This window comes from Balaenoptera borealis (assembly GCF_965194805.1).
Source record: "Balaenoptera borealis genome assembly, chromosome: 1".
Classification (NCBI taxonomy): Eukaryota; Metazoa; Chordata; class Mammalia; order Artiodactyla; family Balaenopteridae; genus Balaenoptera; species Balaenoptera borealis.
This window is the reverse complement of record NC_138860.1, coordinates 79,088,108-79,112,576: the sequence shown is the minus strand read 5'-3', so window position 1 is coordinate 79,112,576 and position 24,469 is coordinate 79,088,108. Positions and strand designations below refer to the sequence as shown.

The 24,469-nt window shown below is 36.6% G+C and overlaps 1 protein-coding gene and 1 pseudogene across 2 annotated transcripts; both read right to left on the bottom strand.

The window, feature by feature from the left end:
- Positions 1–619: 619 nt before the first annotated feature.
- Positions 620–12,478, bottom strand: OR6N2 (olfactory receptor family 6 subfamily N member 2). The gene is given in 5 exon segments (XM_082406893.1): positions 620–3,168; positions 3,172–3,300; positions 3,302–3,372; positions 3,375–3,801; positions 3,804–12,478. Coding segments are annotated over 5 exon segments (948 nt in total). The 5' UTR covers positions 3,969–12,478; the 3' UTR covers positions 620–3,012.
- A 125-nt stretch (positions 12,479–12,603) lies between these two features.
- Positions 12,604–18,172, bottom strand: LOC309635471 (olfactory receptor 10C1-like; annotated as a pseudogene). The gene has a single exon. The product of its transcript is annotated as an olfactory receptor 10C1-like (transcript).
- Between the last annotated feature and the right edge of the window lie 6,297 nt (positions 18,173–24,469).

The following is a 24,469-nucleotide window of genomic DNA, read 5'->3' as shown; positions in this document are numbered from 1 at the left end:
GTTCTCTGCATGTTTGTCCTACTTCAGTAATGTTTTTAATTGGTAGTCTACCATCTAACTTGTATATTCTGCATCCCTTTGCCTAGTTTTAAGTTCTGCATAATAAAAGGGTTGTGGGGCCAAGAACAGGAGTTGGCATAGAGTACATCATTTACTCGGAGTGTAGTCAAATTCTTACCACATCAAATAGAGGGAGTAAAACAAACTAGGAATCAGGCCCAAAGAATGTTGAGTCTTTCCTTCTATAATTTCTGACTCCTTTTGCTTTCTGTTTCCCATGTAAATTTACATTAAATACATTAGAACTAGGTGTGGAGGATTTGTAAGAAAGACGAATGATACTACCTTTCATTCGTAAATAGGAAGGGAGTGGGCTCCAGTAGTGACTGGAATCAGGACAGAATCACTAAAGATCAAAATAAGTCAGTGACAAGAGTGGGTAAGATTCATTACATTTTCCATTTATTACATTTTTATTGAATGCTCACCATGTTTAGACACTTGCTAGATTCTGGATATATATATATATATATATATATTATATATATATATATATATATATATTATATATATATGTGTATATAGATAGATAGATAGATAGATAGATAGATAGATAGATAGATAGATAGATCAAGATACCAAACTCACATGATTTTATTTTTTTATTTTATTTCTGTTCAATCTTTTATTAGCTGTGAATCCTTGAGTGATTATTTTAACCTTTGGTTTCTTCATCTGCAATACAAAGAATACCTACTTCATAGGAAGTTTTTGTTTGCTTGTTTGTTTTTGTTTTTGTTTTTTTGAAGAGGATATCAACATCAGGGTTTTTTTTTGTTTTGTTTATTTGTTTTTTTTTAACATCTTTATTGGAGTATAATTGCTTTACAATGGTGGGTTAGTTTCTGCTGTATAACAAAGTGAATCAGCTATACATATACATATATCCCCATATATCCTCCCTCTTGCTTCTCCTTCCCACCCTCCCTATCCCACCCCTCTAGGTGGTCACAAAGCACCGAGCTGATCTCCCTGTGTTATGCGGCTGCTTCTCACTAGCTATCTATTTTACATATGGTAGTGTATATATAAGTCCATATCACTCTCTCACTTCGTCCCAGCTTACCCTTCGCCCTCCCTGTGTCCTCAAGTCCATTCTCTACATCTGTGTCTTTATTTCTGTCCTGCCCCTAGGTTCTTCAGAACCTTTTTTTCTTTTTTTAAGATTCCATATATATGTGTTAGCATACGGTATTTGTTTTTCTCTTTCTGACTTACTTCACTCTGTATCAAACTGACATGATTTTAGACTAAATATATTTTATAGACTTGTAGGAAAAACTGAAAAATTATATCTATATCTAACTATATCTACATATACACAAATGTGCATACACATTTAAATTTTGATACATATTTTGAAGGAAAAAAATTCTTCAAAAGAAAAATAAGTAGCATAAATTAAGATGAGTGTGCAGAAGTCCTTGAAAAGATAATGTCATTTAAAAGTGACATTTGAACAGAAACTCATGCAAAGAGGAGTGAGCCAATTAAAGTGTTGCTGGGGTTGGGGGTGGGGGCAGTGTCAAGTTTCTGAAGCCATACAGATCTTAATTTATTTGAAGAACTCAGAGTGACAATGTGGCTGGGTAAGAGCGAACTGATGGAGAAGAGGTGGGAGTCAATGTTGGAGAAGAAGGAATGGGAGAATTTTGTTGAATCTTATAAAGTTTGATGAGGCTTTGGATTTTATCCAAAGTGCAATTGGTAATCTTTCACGGTTTTAGAGAATGGCATATCCAATTCAGTTTTAAAATATGTCACTTTAGTTTTATATGGAAAATATATTAGAATAGAACAAGAGTAGGAGCAAGGAGAGTGTGTAGAATATTATTGTATTAATCCAGTCAAGAGATACTGGAGATTTACACCAGGATATTAACACTAAAGGGAAAGCGGAAAACAAACAGATTTGAGGGTATATTTTGAAGAAGGATTGGCATGTGTTAATAATGCAGGGGTAGAAGAAGAAGAATTGAAATAAATTATTTGAAATTTTCTGACCCAAGCACAGAGAAACAAAAGCATCAAGCTTTCAGGACTGGAAAATTGAAAATTTACCTGTGAGTTTCATCAAACATTCAAAGAATGAAAAATTATAATCTTATAAGAACTCTTGAAGAGCCTAGGAAGAAAAGAAATCTTCATTTTTGACCAGTTAATTTTTAAATTCTTGAAATACATCCAGCTAGAGTTGTTAAGAGGCACTTGGATGTATAAGTCTAAAGCTCAGAAGAGAGTTCTGATTTGGAGATATAAATTCAAGAGTTGTTGGCATAGGTAGGGATGAAATTTAAATCCATAGGAATAACTCTGAGCATCTAGGAAGACAGTGCTACAAGACAAAGAAGACTGATAAAGACCAATTAGAGAGATAAGGAGAAAATTAACAGACACTGATAACATAGAATCTAAGAGACAAACTTTTTTTGAAGAGGAGTTGGTTAAGTGTATCAAGAGTTCAAGAAAGAGGAAAGACAAGAAGGGTCTAATGTATTTGGCAGTGTGGAGGTCATTAATGACCTTGGCAAAATATTGGTTGAAAGGTCGAAGCCAAAGCCAGATTGAAATGGGTTGAAAACTGAATAGGAAGTGAAGAACAGGAGAGAGATTGCACCATTAATCATGTTGAAGTTTGACTGGAAAAGAGAACAGAGAAATAGACTGCTAGCTAGCTGGAAATGTGTGACCAAGGAAATGTGTATGCTTAATTTTAAGAATGGAGATACTAAAGTATTCTTAAATTCAGAATGCACTGTTCAAGTAAAAAAATAAAAGCATAAAGATGTAGGAAATAGAAGAAAACATAAAGAAATAAAGCCTTTGAGAAGGTAAGAGGAGATGGGATTCATTGCATGTGTGATGATGAGAAGATTATTCAAGGTCAGGACAAAGGTACATAGAACTTTTATGATATCAACAGTGAAATGGAGGAAGGACCTTGGTCAAAAGTCAATGGTGGGTGAGACTAACTATCTCTCCCTTCCAGAAGATGGTTCTCTTAATGGCCTTAATGAGTCCCTTGTTACGAAGACTGTAGATAATTGGGTTGACCAGTGATGTTAGTACAGAGTAGACTACAGCAAGTGTCCAATCAAGGGTCAGTGACTAGCTCTTCTTTAGTCGCATATACATGAAGATGATGATCCCAAAGAATATGAGGACCACAATAAGATGTGAGGCACATATAGAAAAGGACTTCTTTCTTCCTGCTGTTGTTTTTGTCTTCAATATAGCCCCCAATGATTCTTCCATTAGACACCATAATAAAGAGGAAAGTGATAAGGATGATGAAGGCATTGATGGCAAATCCACCAGGACATTATTGGATGTGTCCTCACAGGCCAGGCTCAGAAGAGGTGGAAAGTCACAGAAGAAGTGTTGGATTTCACTGTAGCCACAGAAATGGAACTGGGAGACCAGGATGACTTCAGAATTGGGACACAGAAAGCCACAAGTCCAACAACCAGCAGTCATCTTGGCACAGAGTGTGGGGGTCATAATTGCAGGATAGTGGAGTGGCCAGCAGATGGCCGGGGATCGGTCATAGGCCACTGCTGTAAGAAGGTAGCATTCAGAGGCCCCTGGGGAGTGGAAGAAGTAAGTCTGAAGTAGGTATCCTAAAAAAGAAATGGTCTTCTTGTCACTGAGAAGATTAGCTAGCATCTTGAGGATGGTGGTGATTGTATACCATAGCTCCAAGAAGGAGAGAACACTGACAAAGTGGTACATAGGTGTGTGTATAAGGCTGCATCCAATCGTATGACTAAAAAGATGGCCATGTTGCCACTGATAGTGAACAGGTATGCCAATAGCAGCAGGACAAAAAGCCAGCCCCTGACATGTGTCACTTTGGGGAAACCAAGGAGCACAAGTTCAGCCAGGCTTGAATGGCTGTGTGGCTCCATGGGAGGCTGAGGTGGGGAAGGAAAGGAGAAAAAGCTAGACTGAGGTGACTGCAAAATCCAACTCAGAGCTTTCTCTTTACTGTTTTGTTTTTTTTTATTTAAAGGAGAAATTTAATTACTACTACCACAGCTACTACTATTTATACTACCCTAAAAATAGTAATCGCTAACTCTTATTAGCACTCACCGTGCATCGAGCATTTTACAAGTGTTTTGCATTCAATATTTACTTAATTTTCACACATCCAATGAGATAAGTACCATTGTTATACTTATTTTGCAGATGATAAAATTTAGGAATAGAGAGAATAGTGAGGTTTCATATAGATACCAGGTCACAGAAACGGAAGTTGACTTTATGCACTCTAATTCCATGGTATTTACCTCTATACTATGTGACCCTCCCCTAACATTCTATTCATAGTTTTTCCTTCAGTCAGGTCTCAAAGGATGAATTTTGTCCATGAGACTAATGCAGTGGCAAGGCTTTTCTAATTGTTCAGTTCACTTCTCTAAACCTTATTGGATACACATGTGTCAGGCATAAGGAGTACAGAATTAAACAAGGTATAATCTCTGCGACCAGACACTTGCACCCTCCTGGGGAAGCCGACAAAGTAGTCATCTTGATATAGCCTGTGAAGTACAGAGCACTACAGAGTGCTAATGGAGGGGCCCATTTCTCAGATGAGGATGACTGAGAAAGGCTCCTCAGAGGAGGAAGGATTTGAGCAGAATTTTCAGTAAGAGTAAGAGTTACATGAAAGGGGAAAAGAACCATTTTAGACAAAAAGCACATGTGCAGGCACTGAGCGGGAAGCAGCCTTAGTTAAGGAAATGCATGCTCCCCTTATGGTAAGGCAACTGGGAAAGCTCACCCAATCATTTGGGGCCTTACCCCAAAAGGTGGGGGGAACCACTAAAGAACGTTAGGCAGATGAATGATGTAATCATATGTAGATTTTTAAAACTTCACTGATATTTAACTATTCTAACCTCAAGCTCAGAGGTGAAGGTGTGAATTTGCCTTGTCGTTATTGCTGATGGAAAGATGAGTAGGGTGTTAACACATAGGGTGAGAAAATGCAGACTAAAAAATGAACACAATAAAGTGGCAATTAGCATAAATCCTGCATTTTCAGAAAAACAACTATAGGTGAGAAATACATAGCTGGCTTGGTGATATTTCATAGGAAAAAGTATTAGACATTCTAACTGTTCTCAAGCACAGAGTGAAGCAGGTGCAAAAAGAAAAGAAAGAAAAAGGAAAAGAAACCATCACAACTAAAAGAACACAAACAATGTGACTTTAAATGCATAAAAATGGTAACCAATGTCAGTCACACCATATCCTGCGTAGATCACACTGCATTTGGTGAGGGCTGTCTAAATTCTAGCCACCAAACTGACAAACTGCAGTCTCTTGCTTCTTTTGGTAATCCTAACATTTGTCTTAACACATTAAAGGTATTCAATGCAAACTAATTGTTTAATCAAACTAATTTAACAATTGCTTAAAAGTTAGTAGACACCCCCAATACTTTCCCTTCAACTCATACCAGGTACCTAAATCAAAACATTGCTCCCAAACCCAAGTGTCCTGCAGTGGAAATTAACTTCTGGACTTGATATTTTTAAATGCTAAACTAATTCAAAGCAATTAGTATTTAAGGCATTCTACTTGAATCTCTCCTATGCTAAAGGAACTGTATATTTACCTCTCTAATAACAGGGGACAAATACCCCAAAACAGAAATCTTTGCTTGATCACAATCTGGCACCTTTGCTCCTCCTAACCATTTGCTTCTAGTTTACCTCTCATCCTCTTTTCTCCATCTGGTAACTGCTTCTCATCCTTCAAAATGAGGTCAAATGTTAGCTCTTTAGTGAAGCCTCTCCTGAATCCCCCAGAAAATGTTACTTATTCCTTCTTCTATGTCCTCATATTGCTTACAGTGTCCACTTAACATATTGTAACAATATTACCTCTATAATGAATCTGTATTCCCCATAAATTGGTAAGATCTTTGAGAGTACATGTAGTACATTATTAATTCTTGTATATCCCCCACCAATGCCTAGAAAAATGAGCATAGAATTGTGAACTCAATGTTTCTTGAATATACTTAAATTTTTGTAGACTAAATTTATGTTTTTCAATTACATCTGAACACATCCTTCTTGTCCTCTAGGCATCTCAGGCTTAATACATCTAAACTTAGCATCTCAAATTTTGTCTTGCCTCCCTTCCCCTAATCCTGTTGAAAAAGTCATCATTACTCTCACCCACCCAGAAAAATTAAATCCAAGAAATATTTCGATCATCTTTTGGGTATAGTAAGTTTATTGATGATGTTTTATCTTTCTACAAATTAGCTTTTTTGAAGCTAACTGTATGTGTAGGTTGAGTAAATTCTTACAAACATGGAATAATTTCAGGAGCATTTTGAAGACCTCTAGATCTTACACTGTTACATCACCAAGTGTCTTTAACCCCCGCTCCTCCACCCCACAGTTAGAGAGCCTGTGTACAGCCCTCTCTAGGTGAAACCTTTTCAAATACAGCTGCTCCTGAGATGATATAATATCTCATTAGACCTTCTTAGTTCAGTTCTTATGTCATGAATGATACTCTAAGAAATCTCTACTCTCTGCCATCCATGCCAGATGTAACCAGTCTATGGCAGTACATAGGGAAACTTCCTGTCTCTCAAAATAGCCATTAGCCAATCTCTTGGTTGTACAGTGTAAATTAAGTATCAAACAGGAGGACAGTAGACAAGATAACCTTTAAAATTTCTTCTAAATCTGATACTCTCTGATTCTCAGAATTGGACATGCCAAGTCCCAGTTATTTAAGTCATCTTTCCACTAACCCAACTCTCTAACTTCAAAATATTATGTTTTCAGATACTTTATTATAAGTCCCACCTTTCAGATCCCCAGATCACCTACCAGCCACTGAACTTCATTCAGTATCTGCCTTTGCCTTGCTTTACTCAGATACATGTGGGAGATGGAGACTATATCCAGGAACCTTTCCTCTTCTTCAGCAAGTTCTATCCCCATGGGGCAGAGTCCCCAGAGCTAACCCTGACTGTCTCAGGCCACGAGGGGCACAGGCAAGGGAGAGACCTCTGGCCCCAGAGGCAGATGAGAATCAGGCTCAGGAGATGCTCCGGGGAGGGCACGTGGAGAGAGGCCATGTCTGTTTTCCACCAGGTGGGCTCAGAGAAGCCTTTCCTCAAATGCTTGCTATCTTATCTCCCCTTTTTCAACACTTCCCCTCTCCCCATCTCCAGTGACTTCTCAACACAGACTCTTGGACTCTGCAGAAATGACCCCCAACCCTCCTACAACTCTTTCCATAAACACATGCACTCACAGTTCCTTGTCTCACCTCACAAGTCCAAAGAGACTTTGTATATTTCCTCATCTTTTCAAACAATGACTTTTCCTGATCATGTGCCTGATCCAGCCCAACATTGTTCTTCCTTTGAGAAGCCCTTCTGATAGGAGCTGCTTGTTCTGGAAAAAAAAAAAAAATGGGTTTTAGAGCCTCAGAAATCTTAATTTCAATCTGGCACTCATAAAATAACCATTTACTGATCCTTTGCTAGGTAACATATCGTTCTAAGCACACTGCATGTATTAACTGATATGATCCTCATAATTACTCTATGAGGTTGGTACAATTCTTATTCCCATTTTACGTTTGAGGAGACTTAGGCACAGAGAGTTTAAAAATATGTCCAGGGTCACACAGCTAGTAAGTACCCTTGTCAGGATTATGAACTCTGACCCCAGAACCTGTGCTCATCACTTCTAAGCTCCGCTGCCTTCAGAATTGTTGACAGCGGTTGAAAGAACATAACCAAGGGCACATAGCCACAAATGGTGCCCATCTCAAGACCTGTACCCCTGACCACCACTCATTACCTATGTGCCCTTAGGCAGTCATTTATCTCTTTGAATCTATATAGTCTCATGTATAAATGTATGTTGTGGGGGTTATGTGAAAATAAACACAAAAAATAACTGTATTAGTTCTAAAATGTGTCTACACACATTCCTGTTTCACTTAGTAGGTGTAGAGTAAATGTTTGTTCATTAAATTCCTCCAGATAACTCTGGGCAGACATTTGTTACGTAATATCTCACAGCCTTATTTTCTTCACCTTTAAAGATGGCATATTTGGGTTGCTTTGAGAATCAGAGACATGACAATGCCTCCAGGCGAAGAACAGGAACACACCTAGAGTTTAACAAAATTGGGTTTATTGCAGTGAGGGAGATCACACATCATGTGGACCATGGAGCATTTCAGTAAGGGGTCATTAGAAAAGAATTATTATAGGATGTGGGCTCGTGTTAGGTGATTTAGGGGAAGGTTCAAGGAAGCAGGAATTGGTCTGGATTGGATCCTGTCAGTTACTAGAGATAATTCTATGATTGGGTATCTTAATGAATTTTATTCAGAAGGTAGACTAAACTTGCAATTGATAAAGAAACAGCAGTCACTCATATTAGCTAAGAAAGGGAAATTTTTTTTCTGATTTGTATGGTGATCTTGTTTTTGTATGTGCTTATACATGATTATCAAGCTGTCTTCTTTTTTCCCCACCTCTTCATCATGGTCAGACAGTGACCTTGTCTGATGTTGGTTTTCTGTGAGAACACCACGGGCTAGATTTGACTGTCTTTCTCTTTCTCAGATAAAATACATAAAGGGCAAACTACAAAGTCTAGTACAGACTAGACAACCCATAACCTTTTTCTTTCCCTCCCAACCATTACATCATTTCCCTTTTAGTGTCTCCAACATTAATTTTTAATTTCCCTATTAAGGAGTTCACTATATTACAAAATAACCAAAGTAAGTACAACTCTGGATTGTTTAAAATTTAGTTTTCATGAATGGAAATCCATCTCCTTGTCACTTCCATGCATTGGTCCTGAGGCGATCTTCTGGATCCAACATATCACTAAGTTCCACAAATACTAGAACACAGGCTTTATGTCCTGCCTTGATTATCTTTTCTTGCAGCTGAAGAGACTTCAGCTGATCTACATGTATGTTAAAGTTCCTCAACATACTGGTCACTCCTTCTTAGATTGGCTTTGGTTTGTCATGGTCTCACTCCCTGAAAAGAGCAACAAGGTTACGAAGATTTCATACAAAAGTAGAAATCAGTTAAATCTATTACATTTTTTAATCACACTTCCCTCTGCTTGAGACAGTCCCAGAAAAAAAAATCCTGTTACTGTATCCCTCTACCTTGGAACCCTTTCACCAAGGTAATGCCTCCTCATTCTTATGGTCTCCACTTTAACATCTCTTATTCAAAGAGGTCTGACCTGACCATACTATATAAATACCCTGTCTTCCAGCATTTTTTCTGTTTATTGCATCCTGGCCATTCCTTTCACAGCACAAATTTTAATTACTTATTCATACATTTATTTCTCTCTTTTCATCAATATATGATAAAGTCAGTGAAGACAGAGACCAAGTGTGTTTAATACCGTCACTCAGTGCCTAATATTTTTCCTTGCACAAAGTAGATATTCAAGAATTATTTGTTGAAAGAATTAATTAAGAAAAAGCTTTTCTGATAACCCCCCCCCCACACACACACACACACACATATAAATATACACAACATTTACAACCAGGATAGACCAGATTCTCCTATTACATGATTCCAGAGAACTGCGTATTTCTGAATTCCTCCCATTTCTAATAACTTATCCTCTATTTACACACTGAACGTAAGCTTCATGAAGGCAGAGATTGTGTTTGTTCTATGTGTGTCTATTCAACGTTATTTATTTATTTATTTATTGGCCACACCACACAGCTTGTGGGATCTCAGCTTCCTGACCAGGGACTGAACACAGGCCAGGGTAGTGAAAGCCCGGAATCCTAACCACTAGGTCACCAGGGAACTCCCATTCATGCTATATTTTTATTGTCTGATACAATGCCTGTAGTAGAGAAGATATTCAGTACAGTTTTTCAAATGGATATAAATATTTTTTTTCCTGCCTATACTTGTCTGGAGGGTTTTATTATGGTTATTGAACTTGCTCTTTTTGTTTTGAAACCCAAGCACAAGACCCTTTCTTACCTCCATTAGAGTGCATCTTGTGAGATTCAATCTATTTTCCTAGTGCTTTCTGATGCTTTTAGATTCTGATTCTGCCCTCTGCCCTTTTGTGTATTCCTCCCAACTTTATCCACAGATTTTACAGGTATACTATTTAGGTTCTCCTCCAGGTTATTAGGTCCACTGTTGATTGAGTAGAGACCACTCTGACAGACCCCTAGATCCTTTTTTTGAAAGTCATTTTGAAATAAACATTCTTTAGGAAAAGTTATTTTTATACCTATAAGCTGTCCTAACAATACTCTCACCCAACCCACATTTTTCCTTTTCTCCCCAGGTATATCCAGGGCATGTTCATAGGATTGGGATCCTGTAGGCAAAAGGAAATAGACGGTAAGAAGCCCTGATAATAATTGAGTAGAGCTAAGAAAAGCATTGTGTAAAACATCAAAGGACACTGTCTCAGAATCAGAATCATCAGTAGGGAGATGCCTAATTAAAAACCAACATGAAAATGGTAAGTGACCACTTATTAGTTTGTCCTGAGAATATAATTTGTCCTAAGATTATAATTTAATCAACTTAATGCTTACCAGTCTATACATTATAGGATAACATGTAAATACTGTAGGGAAGGGGTGGGCAAACTTTATTAGAGCCAGATAGAAAATATTTTACGCTTTTCAGGCCCTATGTCTCTGTCATAACTACTCAACTCTGTGGCTGCAGCACAAAAGTAGCCATGGACAATATGTAAATAAATGTATGTGGCTGTGTTCCAGCAAAGTTTGTTTCCAAAAACAGGCTATATACCTGATTTGGTCCATGGGCCATAGTTGGATCCAGGGCTGTAGCTTGGGAACCTTTTTTATGCGCACGCACGTACACACACACACACACACACACACACAAACATACACACTATGTTGAATGACTTTTCTCTGACTCTAGTGTTTTGAGACTGCTTCCATTTGTCATGATCCCTGAAAAGATATCTTTCCCTACTCAGAAAGTAATCATTCTGCAAAAATGCCTTAAGTGAATGTAGAGCAAATAGATATTCTTCTACGAGTTTTTCTTATTTAGGCTTCTATGCAACTAACAAATGTAGAATTTTAGAGAGACACGCCCTGCCTCTCAGAACTGGAAGGCAGTGCCCTTTAAATGACTTATAGATGGCAGAGATAATACCAGCAAACCCTGCTAGGAGCAGTGATCACAGTGAAATGTCATCTAAGCCCCCTTTAGAGGAAGGAAAAACTGGCATATTAAGATGATGGGGGTTTCCACCAGACATCAAGTGAGTCAGAAGGAAATAAACTATAAGGAGGAAAGGAAAGAAATAAACTATAAGAAGGAAATAAACTATAATTGAAAGGAAACTCTAAAGCCATCACTTGGACCTCAAAGTTTGTTTAGAAACTCTTTTCTAAATCTCTTGATTATTATAAATAGGAGAAGCATAAGAATACAGTTATATAAGCCCCCCAAAACTAGACAATTGTGCATACTAATCAAATTGAAGCAAAGTTCTTCAATAAGATTAATGTTGACTCTGCTTAGAAGTCTACCATAAGCACAGACCACATCTGTTTTGCTTTTACGAATTCAGGGAAAGAAACAGGACTGTATTGTTGTTAATTTTTATTATGCACATAAAACTTAAGCTTTCATTTTTTTCATGAGCTATAAAATATTATTTGGTAGATTTTAGGATGTCATAAAGCATGTCCAATATGAAAGATTAAGAATGGTCATAACTCGTTTTTGTAGTTAGTCCTTTCAGATGTATCTGATTTCCCCACACACAAAAAGAGTTTAACCTTTGTTTTTTCAAGAAGAAAGATTATAAAAATTCAAAACAGCTTTTAATTTCTAAAGCAATAATCACATTAACTTCCACCCTTCTGTTTGAGTTTGTAGGAATCTAAAAAAATTAATTCTTTTAGCAAGTTTTAAACTGAGCATTATGTGGAACTTTCTATAAACTTGTGACAGGCACCCTATAATCTACTGTTCAGGATTCCAATCTCTGAATATTTTTCAGCTTCTCATATGGAATATACATTCCGACATGGCCCATTTTAGTTCTGTTTCTAAAAGAAACACTAGAGAAAAGCATCACATTCAAAAGAATTCTTTACCATATAAATCAAAGCTTAAATTATAATTTATTCTAATACTGTCACCTTCATAGGCCACTGAGTATAACTAAATTATCTTGTAAATCTGACTCACTTGATGCCTGGTGGAAACCCCCATCACGCTAATGTGCCACCTTTTCTATTCTTTCTTTTTCTTGAATGTCATGACTATTCTTGACCTTGGGAAAAATTGTCAAATTCCATGCACACCGCTTTTGGAATTCATATGAGATTTTGTTTTATTAATAGGCCAATTTAGAGAGAAGAAATATTTTTCTAATATTGATGTCCCATCCATGAATGTGTTCTGTATCATCACATATAAAAGAGCTATATAATGACTTTAAATACAAATTTATGAGTTTTCAAAAAAGTTTTGAATATCTTTTTTTTTTTTTGTATACAGCAGGTTCTTATTAGTCATCAGTTTTATACACATCAGTGTATACATGTCAATCCCAATCTCCCAATTCATCACACCACCACCCCCACCCTCCGCGGCTTTCCCCCCTTGGTGTCCATACGTTTGTTCTCTACATCTGTGTCTCAATTACTGCCCTGCAAACCGGTTCATCTGTACCATTTTTCTAGGTTCCACATATATGCGTTAATATAAGATATTTATTTTTCTCTTTCTGACTCACTTCACTCTGTATGACAGTCTCTAGATCCGTCCACGTCTCTACAAGTGACCAAATTTCGTTCCTTTTTATGGCTGAGTTTGAATATCTTTTAAGTACTATATATATATTATAAATTGTCTCTTTCATTGTATTTTATGATTGTTGCTGTTATACAATAATACAGTTGTTTTTGTTTTTTTTTCATTGAGTAGTATCTAGCAAGCTGGTCAACCATAATGATGCTAATAATTTATCCATGGTTATCTATGCTTCAACATAAATACCATCTAAAAATAATTAAAGTTTTATCCAGTATTTATACTTTTAATTTCTTTACTCTTTTTGCTTATTTGCTTCAATAGCCAGGAGCTCCTATAAAATGTTGACTAGAAATTGTATTATCCATTAATCTCATTTTGTTCTTGATCTTAAAAGAAATGCTTTTCACACATCACTATTAGTTATGCTGTATGATTTTAGAAAGTGCCCTTTATCAGGATAAGGAAGTCTTTTTTCATTTGTAATTTTATTATTGTTTCTTACTTTTTAATTATGAATTATTATTGAATGTTTTTTTATTCTTGAATCAAGAGATATTCATCATGGTTTTTCTTTTTTAATCTGTTAATATTATAAATCATATTATTCACTTTTCAAATGTTAAGTAAATCTTGCATGTCTGAGATAAACCAAATTCAGTTATCATCACTTAATATAGATCATTGAATTTGGTTTAGGATTATTTGGAGGGAGAATTTTGCATTGATGTTAATGAGCGAGAACGGCCTGTGATTATTTTCTTCATATGCTGGTTTTATTTATTTTGGAACCAGCAACCAGCAAGCTTCATAAAATGCTTTGCTGAATTGTACTTCCAGTATATTTGTTCTATTAATGAGTTCTATAAAAATAGGAATTACCTTTTTCTTCAATATTTGGTAGAACTCTCTTGTTAAGCCATCTGGGCCCAATGGTTTTTTTCTAGTAATATTTTTAACTTCTAATTCAATATTACTAAGATTTTCTACTGCTTCTGAAGTTGATATTGGTAATTTTCAATTTTCTGAAAATGAATCTAGCTAATTAAGTTTTTAATTACTTAACATATATTGTTAATACTATCATCTTATCACTTTAAACTTTGTAGTTTAAACCTGTAGTTAAATCAATTTTTTATTCTTATTATTTCCTATTTTTACTCCTCTCCCCCTTTTATTCTTTGTTAGTCTTGTCAGGGGTTTAATTTTTTTCCTAGAACCAACTTTTTGATTTATATATCCTCTTTGCTATATATTTATTTTTATTATATTAATTTCTGCTCCCAGATTTATATTTTTCCTCCTTCTACTTTCTTTGCTTTTTCTCCCTAATATATTTTTCTAAGTGCCTAATTTGGATGTTTGCTTGACTAATCAATTTTGCACATTTTTTCTTTTATAATGTAAACATTTAAGGCTATGAATTTCTCTCTAAGAATCACTTTAGCTTTATCTTATCAGTTTTGAAATTATAATTTTTATTATTGTTCAGGGCTAAATGTTTTCTACTTTCTCTTATAATTTCATCTTAGATTCATAAGTTGTTTAGAAGTTTTTTTTTAATGTCAAACATAAGGATATTTACTAATTTAATTATATCATGAAACTAGTCTACAGTTTAGAAACTAGTCTACATAGTATTAATTCTCTTAACTGTGTTGAGACTTTTAATTTATTTTTTAGTTTTATTGACATATAATGGACAAATAGAAATTGTATATTTTTAAAGCATACAACTTGATGTTTCAATATAGGTATACATTGTGAAATGATCACCACAATCAAGCTAATTAAAATATCCATTACCTCCCACAGTATGATTTTTCTCCCTTTCTCTCTTTTTTTCTTTCCTCCCTCCCTTCCTTCCTTTCTTTCCCTTTTTGTTATAAGAATTCTTAAGATCTACCCTGCCCTCTTAGCAAATTTCAAGCGCACAATACAGTATCATTAACTATGGTCACCAGGGTACAAATTTTCAGTAAGCCTTATATTATAGTTTAGCATTTGTTTAATTCGACATGAGCTTAAAGTCAATCTGTATTCTATGTTCCTTCAATGGAATATATATCTGCCTGGTATATATTTACTCTGGAGAGGGTTTTCAAACATCTTACTATGATAGTGGGTGTGTTAACTTTCCTTATGGTTCCCGCACCTGATTACCAAGAAACACTGAAAACCACAGCCCTCCTCCATGGGGACAAGTTCCTTCCACTCCATGGCAGAGAGCATAACACACAAACTAGGCAGGCTGGTTCCCAAGAATAGGAACAGAGAAAAGGGCTGGGCTACACCTGCCCAGTTCCTCTTCCAATTTCACCAGATTAGATCAATGGCTCTCAGACTTGAACTTACTTCAAATCACCTTGCGTTTGGGGAAAGCTCAAAAAGGTTTAATGATTTGTTCACTGAGTCAAAGAACTAAAGAAATTACCTATAATTTCTTATTTTTAGAACTATATGACTGTAGGGAAAAAATACCTTTCTAATACTGACTATGCAGGCTCATATAAATCATATTTTAAAGGATTTTCTCTAGCTAACCTACATTTAAGTAAAAAAGTCATCTGTGACCTGATTCCTGGGTTCATACAGACTGAAAAATCCATAGTTGACAGGAATGGTAGGGAGGGTGAAGACTCAGCCAGCAGAATCAGACCCTCTGTTTTTTAAAATGCTGTTCTTTCTTCTTGCTCAGTAAAGTTAAACTTTTTGAATTGAGTTCAGATTCTTTACCTACTAACTGAATTTGGAAAGACATTCATCCATTTACCTGCTATTGGAGATCTAATGAGAAAATGGACACAAAATATTCAAGTATAAGTAAGAGCATGGTAAAATCATGGTTCTGGGAAGCAGAGAACCCACTCCTACTTTTGGAAAGGAGAAATGGCAAGAAGCCTAGAGCAGAAAGGCTCACCAGAGAAATCCTTGTTAAGTCTCATGGTAGTCATGTTCTCTAGAAGAAGGAGGGTTATTCTATGGGAAGAATAGTTTGTATGTCACTCCACACACATTTTCTCCCAGTAATATAAATTAAAATAAACACCAAGTTATCCTTGCAATAGAAATAAAGTATTTCAACATCATTAGTTCAGGACACCCTAAACTCATTTACTCAATCATTTCAAAAAATGCTGCCCAGGAGAATTATTTTTAAAATGAGTTTTCCTTTTGTATTTTCAGTATAGTTGTGACGATGTTATCCTGATACAAAGAATCTCCAAGGGGGATACTACAGTTTCATGTCTTATTTGAAGAGAACTTTCAGAAAAGTACCAACCGAGTGCCTAGGGTTTTAGGATCCCAAAATCTGAGATTTGAGGAAAATGTCAGAATAAACTTCTATGAAACTTTTGTTTTCCTCATTCCTTTTCTGCCAATCCGTGCACTCCTTCCCTCCACTTTCTATGACCTCTACCATCACAGATATACACAAATTAAAATAGAAAAATCTATCTCTTGATATTAATCAATATGTTGCTGCTGGGGTATAGAGCATGTGTGTGTGTGTGTGTGTGTGTGTGTGTGTGTGTGTGTTTGAGAGAGAGAAGGCAATTGACTCTTCACAACAAAACTATAAGCTCTTTGAAAACAAATTGTGCCTCCTTTTTATATCTCTTCTTGGTTCCCAGACCTAGTTTTGCACTCAAAGAACCCTATCAATAATGTTGCCTTGTTGACTAACTGACGATTTCAAATTCAAAGAGCAGAATACATTTCTATAACTCACATTTAACCATCAGCACACCCAGGACCCTCATTTCTAACCCCCTGATCTTCCCAGTTAGAAAGTTAATTTTGAGATCCAGCTTTAAACATTCTTTTATGGTGGCTTCACCCAGAAACACTGAACTCCACGCTCTTATGAACCCTCATCCCATGGCTCACCGATCAACATCTAAACATTTACCCAAGAAGTTCTTTTACTTTTCCTTCTACTTAGCTCCTTTACTACTTTCTCAATGCTTCTCCAGGAATTCTATCTCGAGCAAAGTCTCACAGTCAGTTTTTTCCAAATTCTTTTAAACACAGTTATGTCTCTCTCTAAGTTCTAAGTCTACCTTGGTATTTGCACTTGCATCATTATTATTTGATTATTTTTTAAGCTATGTGATCTTTCACCCATATTAGACAAGTATGGGTTCAGAGGCCATATTTCTCCACCCTTTACAAATTTCCCAATTTGTCCCTATCTAAGACCTCAAACCATTTAAATTGGTATATGCACTATATTTAACAAATTATTTGACTAGTTGATTGACTAAGCAACTAAAGCCTACCCTTACCGAATGAATGGCCTATGGATTGATCCTCAGAGTCTCTTCAACATAGCCCTTATCCCTTGGGTGACACTCATGACAGCCTCCCTCACTTCCTTGTTGCTGAGAGTATAAATAATGAGGTTGAGAAAAGGAGTAAGAAAAGTGTACACCAAGGCAATAAGCTTGTCAGTGCCTTCAGGGTGACTCTCAGGTGGCCCTACATAGACAATGAAGGCAGAGCCAAAGAATAGCGCTACTGCAGTTATACGGGAGGAACAGGTGGAAAAGGCCTTGGCATGACTGGCAGCTGAAAGCAGCTTCAGCACAGCTCTAAGGATACAGTCCTAAAATGAGCACAAGTTTGCATGCATTGATAATGCCAATCACTGCAATGTGGACTTTAACATGCCAGCTTGTGTCCACACATGCCAACTTCATTAGTGGTGCCAAGTCACAAAAGTAATGAGCCAACTCTTTTAAACAGAAGGGCAGAGTGGTTGTGAGGCTGGCTGGCACAAGTGAAGCCAGCCACCCAAGTGGGCCCTGCTAGCCATAACTGTACCTGTCTGCTCATGAGTGCATGTTAGTGGAGTGGGCGACAGATGGCAAGGTAGCGGTCCAGCGCCATGACACCCAACAGTTAGCACTCAGTCATGCCCAAGGAATGGAAGACCTATAGCTGGACACAGCACACAGTTGATGAGATGGGTGAATGCCCATGGAACAAGGTATGCAGCAGCATGGGAACTGTGATGCTGACATATCAGAGTTCCAAGAAGGAGCGGACACTGATGAAGAACTACATGGGACATGTGGACAATCCAGAATCTGTCTGAATCAGGACAATGATAAACAAATTCCCTGCCAGGGTGAGGAGATAGATGCACAGTGTCCCCAAGAAAGCAAGAGGTCACAGGGTTCCAGTGGTAGTGAAACCAGCTAGGAGAAAATTCTGGGTCCATGTGTGATTGACATGATCCATGATTCCTAGGAGCAAGGGGTAAAGACAGAAGATTAACAACATCAGGATTTTTCCTCTATACAGAAAATTTTCCTAGGGTCAAGAACACTGAATGTGAGCACCTGAAAGGAACTTAACATTATCTAAGCAATGTTCCTCACTTTGCAATAGAGGAGTTGCAGTCCTGAAGGTACACATGGTTGGAACTGTTGTTGACAGTGTTGGAACTAGAAACCAAGGCTCCTGAGGCCAGTTCAGTCCTTTTCTATGCTATAATACTGTGCTCTAGTTACTCCAGAAACTGACTTTCTTCCCTACTCCATCATCAGGAAACAAGAAACACCTAACTACTGGTTGAAAATAGCTATAACAAGGGATGATAGAGAGAGTAGAGGAAATAGACAACAGTCTCCAAACTTAAAGCAAAACTGTCATTTATTAAGTTCTGCAGACAGGAAGATATAGAGAAGCATGCATAAAGCTGAGGGCCAATTCTCTTAGTACCTTAAGATTACAAACTTTAAGAAATATACCTTTATGTAAGGTATATTTAAATCTAAAACTGAATATATATATGTATCTATAACTGAATCACTTTGCTGTACAGTACACACTTTGTGTGCTGAAACTAACACAATATCATAAATCAACTATACTTCAATTTTTTGTGTACATATATATAAAGGAAACTGAAGAGATAAGAAAATCCTTACCTCTATCCTTCTTATAGTTTTTAATGATTAAAAAACAGCAATATAGGGCTTTGGAGAAGAGAGAAAAATTATCCCCTAAAACTGACTGCTGAGGCCTCTTTCAGGAATCCCCTCTAGAGTTTATAGACTAGTTTTCTAAGGAGTAGGAAAAAAAAAAAATAGAAGGGAAATAAAAGAAACACAGAATTTCTGAGAACAGTCCCTGAAGTCTCACGTCCATGGTGCCTGATGATAGCTCACTTAAGAGTTTCATTCCTTTGAAAGATGATCTCCAAAGGAGAAATGCACTGGGAATTCTCAAGGAGGAAAACCATGAAGTCAGAACACCCAAGCAAGAAGTTCTATAGTATTTAAAAAAGAAAAAGTCTTCCTTTAAGTCAGGGATTTGGTTTTGAGAACTTGCCCTGTCACTAACTGGCAGTGCACTGTCGGCTAAGCAACTTCTTGCATAACCTCAACTTCTTTTTCTCTAACACGAAAATGTTTGAATAGATGTTTTCTAAAACTCTTACAACACAGATAACTTATAGTTCCCTAAAATCACTGAAAATGTTTCTGGGCGGTGGGGGACATTAACACCATGGTTCCTAGCATTTTCCTCTCATAGCCTAACAGACCTCACCTAGGAAATGTCAAAGTGCTCCCCTACTCCTCTTCTTCAGCATCTCTTATCTCTGATGCACCATCCAAAACCATTACCTGTTTGGATGAAATTAACACTTGTTATATCTTCCTCAGCATCCTTTCACCCCAAAACACTTCTCTACTTATATCTCATGTTCCTGGAGATGCTGGTCTCCCAGGGGATGCTTACAATGCGTTCAATGGTATTGCTGCATGTAACTAGCTCTCGGCAGGGGTTCCTCTGGGGCAGGATATTGGGCACAGGAAAGTGAAGCAGAGTAGCTCTATTTCTTAAATGACTTTTCTCAACCCTGCAACCCTGACTGTTGAGCTCTGGGATCAAGTCTCAGGGACATTGTCTTTCTAGGCCACTAGAACTTTGTGAAAATTCCATATAGCTTTCTATAGAAAGAGACAACCCATCTTGCATAATCTTATGTACACAAATAGAATAACACACTGAGTGCCCCAGAAGTGAGTTTCATCTTCTTGAAAACTGCATTGCATGGAGACTGCTCAGTTTCATTTCCACTCAACTCCAGTAATAAGAGCTAGGTGACCTAGGAAGAGTAAATCATCAATTTGTCCACTACTAACCTACTACACTATAAACATCAGCGGCACCATCACTTCTGCTTTGACTCTCTTCATCCCTGTGACAATCATCACCACCACTACCTTCTCCATGTCCAGTATCATTTATTCATTGATTCAATCATTATTGAATATTTACCGTGTGCCAAATACTATTCTAAACCAACACAACCACCAGTATTCCTACTCGCTATCATCATTTATACCACCACTGCCATTATAATTATATGGAACGTCTACATAACGCTTATTCAGTTTTCCATCATCGTTGTCATTTTTATTACCATCAGCATCATCTTGATAAAAGTCCTGCAGTCAGCATACAAATTCTGACCTTGACTGGGCATTATACATAAGCATGGACTGCATGGATATAATGGTCATATAAGTAACAGATTGAAAGAATTAATCCACTGGAGAATAGTAGATTTGCACCATTGGCCGATGCAAATGTGGTTTCACATTTAGGAATCAGAGGCAGAGGACAAGATAATAACAAAATTAAATTGGCTATCAGAACATTAATCATGGAATATTTGCAGATAGACCACATAAACCTAAGAGAAACCATTAAATCTCCTCAAATCAGCCAGGAAAATCTTCCTGTGAGAGCTGGAGTTGTTTTAACAACAGAAAAGTGTGATATTTGTTTTTGAGAGTTTTGCTTTAGAAAATAATGTAACCTCAAGATTGGAAGAATCTGTCCTTGAGTAAAATTTTTTTCAGATGCTTGGGCATTTAGAGGTTCTTGTTCCATATTTTCTAACCTTGTGCATAGATTCCACTTCAAGTGAAACGCCTGACAGTTCTCCAGGATAAATAGTTGCAACTACCATTTGATGAAATTGCTACATCCCTCACATTCCCGAATACAAAAACACCCCAGTTTGCAGCCTTGTTTATGGATCTATAAGGCAGATTCTGGGACAGACTTCACCCATGCTTTTCAGTGTTCAATTGTATATAATCCTGGCTTGCACCAAACGAGTATATAATGGCTGTGCATTTGCCTTCAGAAAGCAATCAATGTAATACAAATATGTGTTTATAAGAAGCTCAAACACAAACCAAAATCAATGCAAAATATATATTCAAAATATTTAGCACTGTAAATGAATAAGGAATGAGGTGTTTGACCTGAAAGTAGCATGAAGAGGGAAAATAAAAGTTGAAGCATTTCAAGTTTAGGTCTTGCTTAGCTAAGCAAATTGTTTATTTTCCTCTCATGTCATCCCCCACCAGTAAAACATGCTCAATTAACACTTATTCTGTATTAGAAATGGAGCAAAAGAAAAGAACAAGGTCTGATGCTTCCATTAAGAAATTCATGATTTAGCAAAAGAGGCAACAAAGAATGTCTATTAGAGTGTTAAGAGAAGAAAACATTATCTCAAATGTCAACATTGTACAATGATTACTAACATTTGAAAAAAAGCCTATATTACAGGAAATTATTAGAAAGGAATAGATGAATAGTTGTTTTAAAATAATTTTATAAGTGATTTAGAATTTTTATTTATCTATATATTCTATATTATGTATATATTTATATGGAATATTGTTTTCCAAGAGAAAAAATGTGATGATCCAAAGGTTAGAAAAGGAGTTACCAAAGGCAGCTTAAATAGTGTGTGGAGAGGGGAAACCAGTGATTCTGTTATTCATTCATGAAATATATTTATTAAATGCTTCCTATTTCACACACCTCTTACTGAGCAAAGTATAAGATGCATAAATCATAATCCCTTTCCTCAAGATACTTAATTTGGAGTGTGGGTGATCAATCCCCAAATAGGCATTTATAAAACAATAAGGGCACTTAAATACATGAAAAGATATTCATCTTAACTAATAATGATACATGCAACTTTAAACTGCATTGAAATACTTTTATTGCCTTCAGACTTACAGAGATCCAGAAGTTTAAAAACACGCTTTATTGGGAAAACTGCAGGGAAACAGACAATTTCATACATTGCTCATAGGAGTACAAAACAGCAAAATAAATTTGGAGGAAATTTGAGCAATCTTTATGCAAACTACACATTCACTTGTGCCCAGCAATCCTACTTCTAGGAATTCATCTTGAAGATATGTATATGAAATGATGTATACACAGGGTTATTCATTATAGTTCTGTTTGTAATAGTGAGACTGGAACAACCCATGAGCCTTTCAGTAGGGGACTGGTTAAATTAAACACACAATGGAACACCATGGAACTGTTTCTCAAAATGAGAAAGCACTTTCTACAGTGATAGGAAATTGTCTCCATGGGGCTTGTAAGAATACTCATATTTACTTGTTTTTACATAAAGAAACACCACACTGTTGTAGGAAACACTGATGAAAGTTGTTTCCTATTGTGGAGAGTAGGGCTGGCACGGGACCAGTGGTCCTGGGTTGGAGAAATACTTTTTACATATACTTTTTTATGAATTATTTTGATTTTTTAATAATGTAGGTATATTATCTATTGAAACCAATGTGTTTATTCTTAAAATATATGTCAATACAGTGGCATAGTGCAATCATACATCCTGGTTTGCTCAAGTGAGTTCTAGTTAATACCTGTTGTCCCAGGATAATTATTAATAGTGCCCTGCTTTATTCTTAAAAACATTTGGGCTTTACTTCGATGATAAACTGAATATACATCCTATGTGATAGAATGTTAACTTTGATACTACTGCAGAATTTGCAATCAGAGTTGATATTATATATATAACTTCTTCTAGAGTGATAAACTGCTGTCAACATGGAAAAAGGAAAAGGTGACCCCGAGGGATCCACCCCAGCGTGTCACATTCATACATTGCTTCCGACTTCTTTTCACATCTTAGCAAATTTTAAAAAGTGTTAATAAAGTCTGCTTAAATGCAAACTGTCCAGAGTCTGTAATTTCCTCAGGCTCTATCTTATCACTCAAAGGGTAAGGTAGAGGGAGATGGGCAACTCAGCTCACCTAATACCTATGTTTGTTGGGAAGCTCTGCCCTAAGGAAGGTCTGAAGGGAAGGACCTCAGAAGGTTTAGAGAACAAAAGATTGTGAAGTAAAGAGTAAGATGAGTTTGAAGCACTGAGTTGATCTAAAAAAGAGTAGTGACTCCTGGTGGGGTTATAGAAAGGACACAATCTCTGTCATCTCATTTGATCCTTAGAAGTCCATTCTTTCATTCACTATTTTGTTCACTTATTCATAAATGAAAGAATACACCAGGCTCCATACCAGAAATCACTGGTGAAATATATGCTACCTTGAGTTGTAAGATGTCTCCACAATAGGATTGTAAGTCCTCAAGCTCACTACGCAGTATTGATTAATGTGACCCAAGAAATTGTCAGTGATTCTTTTGGACGGCCACCTGGGAATGTGCTGACTGAATAGTAATTTGCTAACCCCATGACCACCCCAATAAAGACAAGCTGAGATAACCACAGTGTAGGAGAACAGAAAGAGTAAGAAGAGGATAAGGGCCCCAAAGCCATGCATTAAGGGATAGTATAAATTTCACAAGGGCAAGGAGAAACACACAGGATGTCTACGGTGATTTTGAACACCTAAGCCCAAGGAAGATGTTCAGTTTGGAGTATTATCAATTCTACTGGCCCACAGATGTGACAAAAGTGTGAGATCTGTGTAAAATCAGGCATACCTAAGGGAAGAAATTCTCCTTGAAAAAATTTATGTGACAAATTTGAAGTAATAATGACTATCTCATATGTAGTGTTAATTATTCTATATGTTTTATGTGTATAAAATAATTTAATCCTCAAAAGAATTCTTTGAATGAGGTTTTACTGCTGTCCCCATTTTACAGATGAAGGAACATCTTACAGATGGAAAACAGGAAGATTAAGTGAATTGTTCAAGGTTGTGCAGAAAGAAAGTGGTAGAGATGATGATTGAATCCAGGTACCAGTCTTCAAAATCCCTTCTCTGGCCAATACACAGCCCTTCCTCTAGAATAGTAAAGATTTTATTATTTATGGAGTACCTCAAGCTTCAGGAACATTTAAGTATTGATCACTTTACATGTTTCATTTCCTTTAATCTTTATAGGACTGTGTGGTAGAGATCATTATAAATAGTTTGCTTTTAAATATGAGGAAACTTTTAAATGTGAGGTTGCTCAGACAGAGGTTAAGTTTTTTTTTTTATTTGGAATCATATAGCCAAACAGCAACAAAACTGGGATTTGGACCAACACTATTTCCTCTATATTCTGTTTATTCATATCTTACTCCTCCAGGTGGAGTTTGGATCTTGCTTTCTTTACAAGTGTTGCAATTGTGGAATAATAACTCCCTAAGCAGAAAGGAATGTGCTCAGTCACCCACTTCTTACTCTCATTTGGCAAAGAGAGAGAATGAGGCTGAGGAAGCCTTGCCAAGGTCACCCAGCCCACTGGAGTGGATCTGGGGTTGA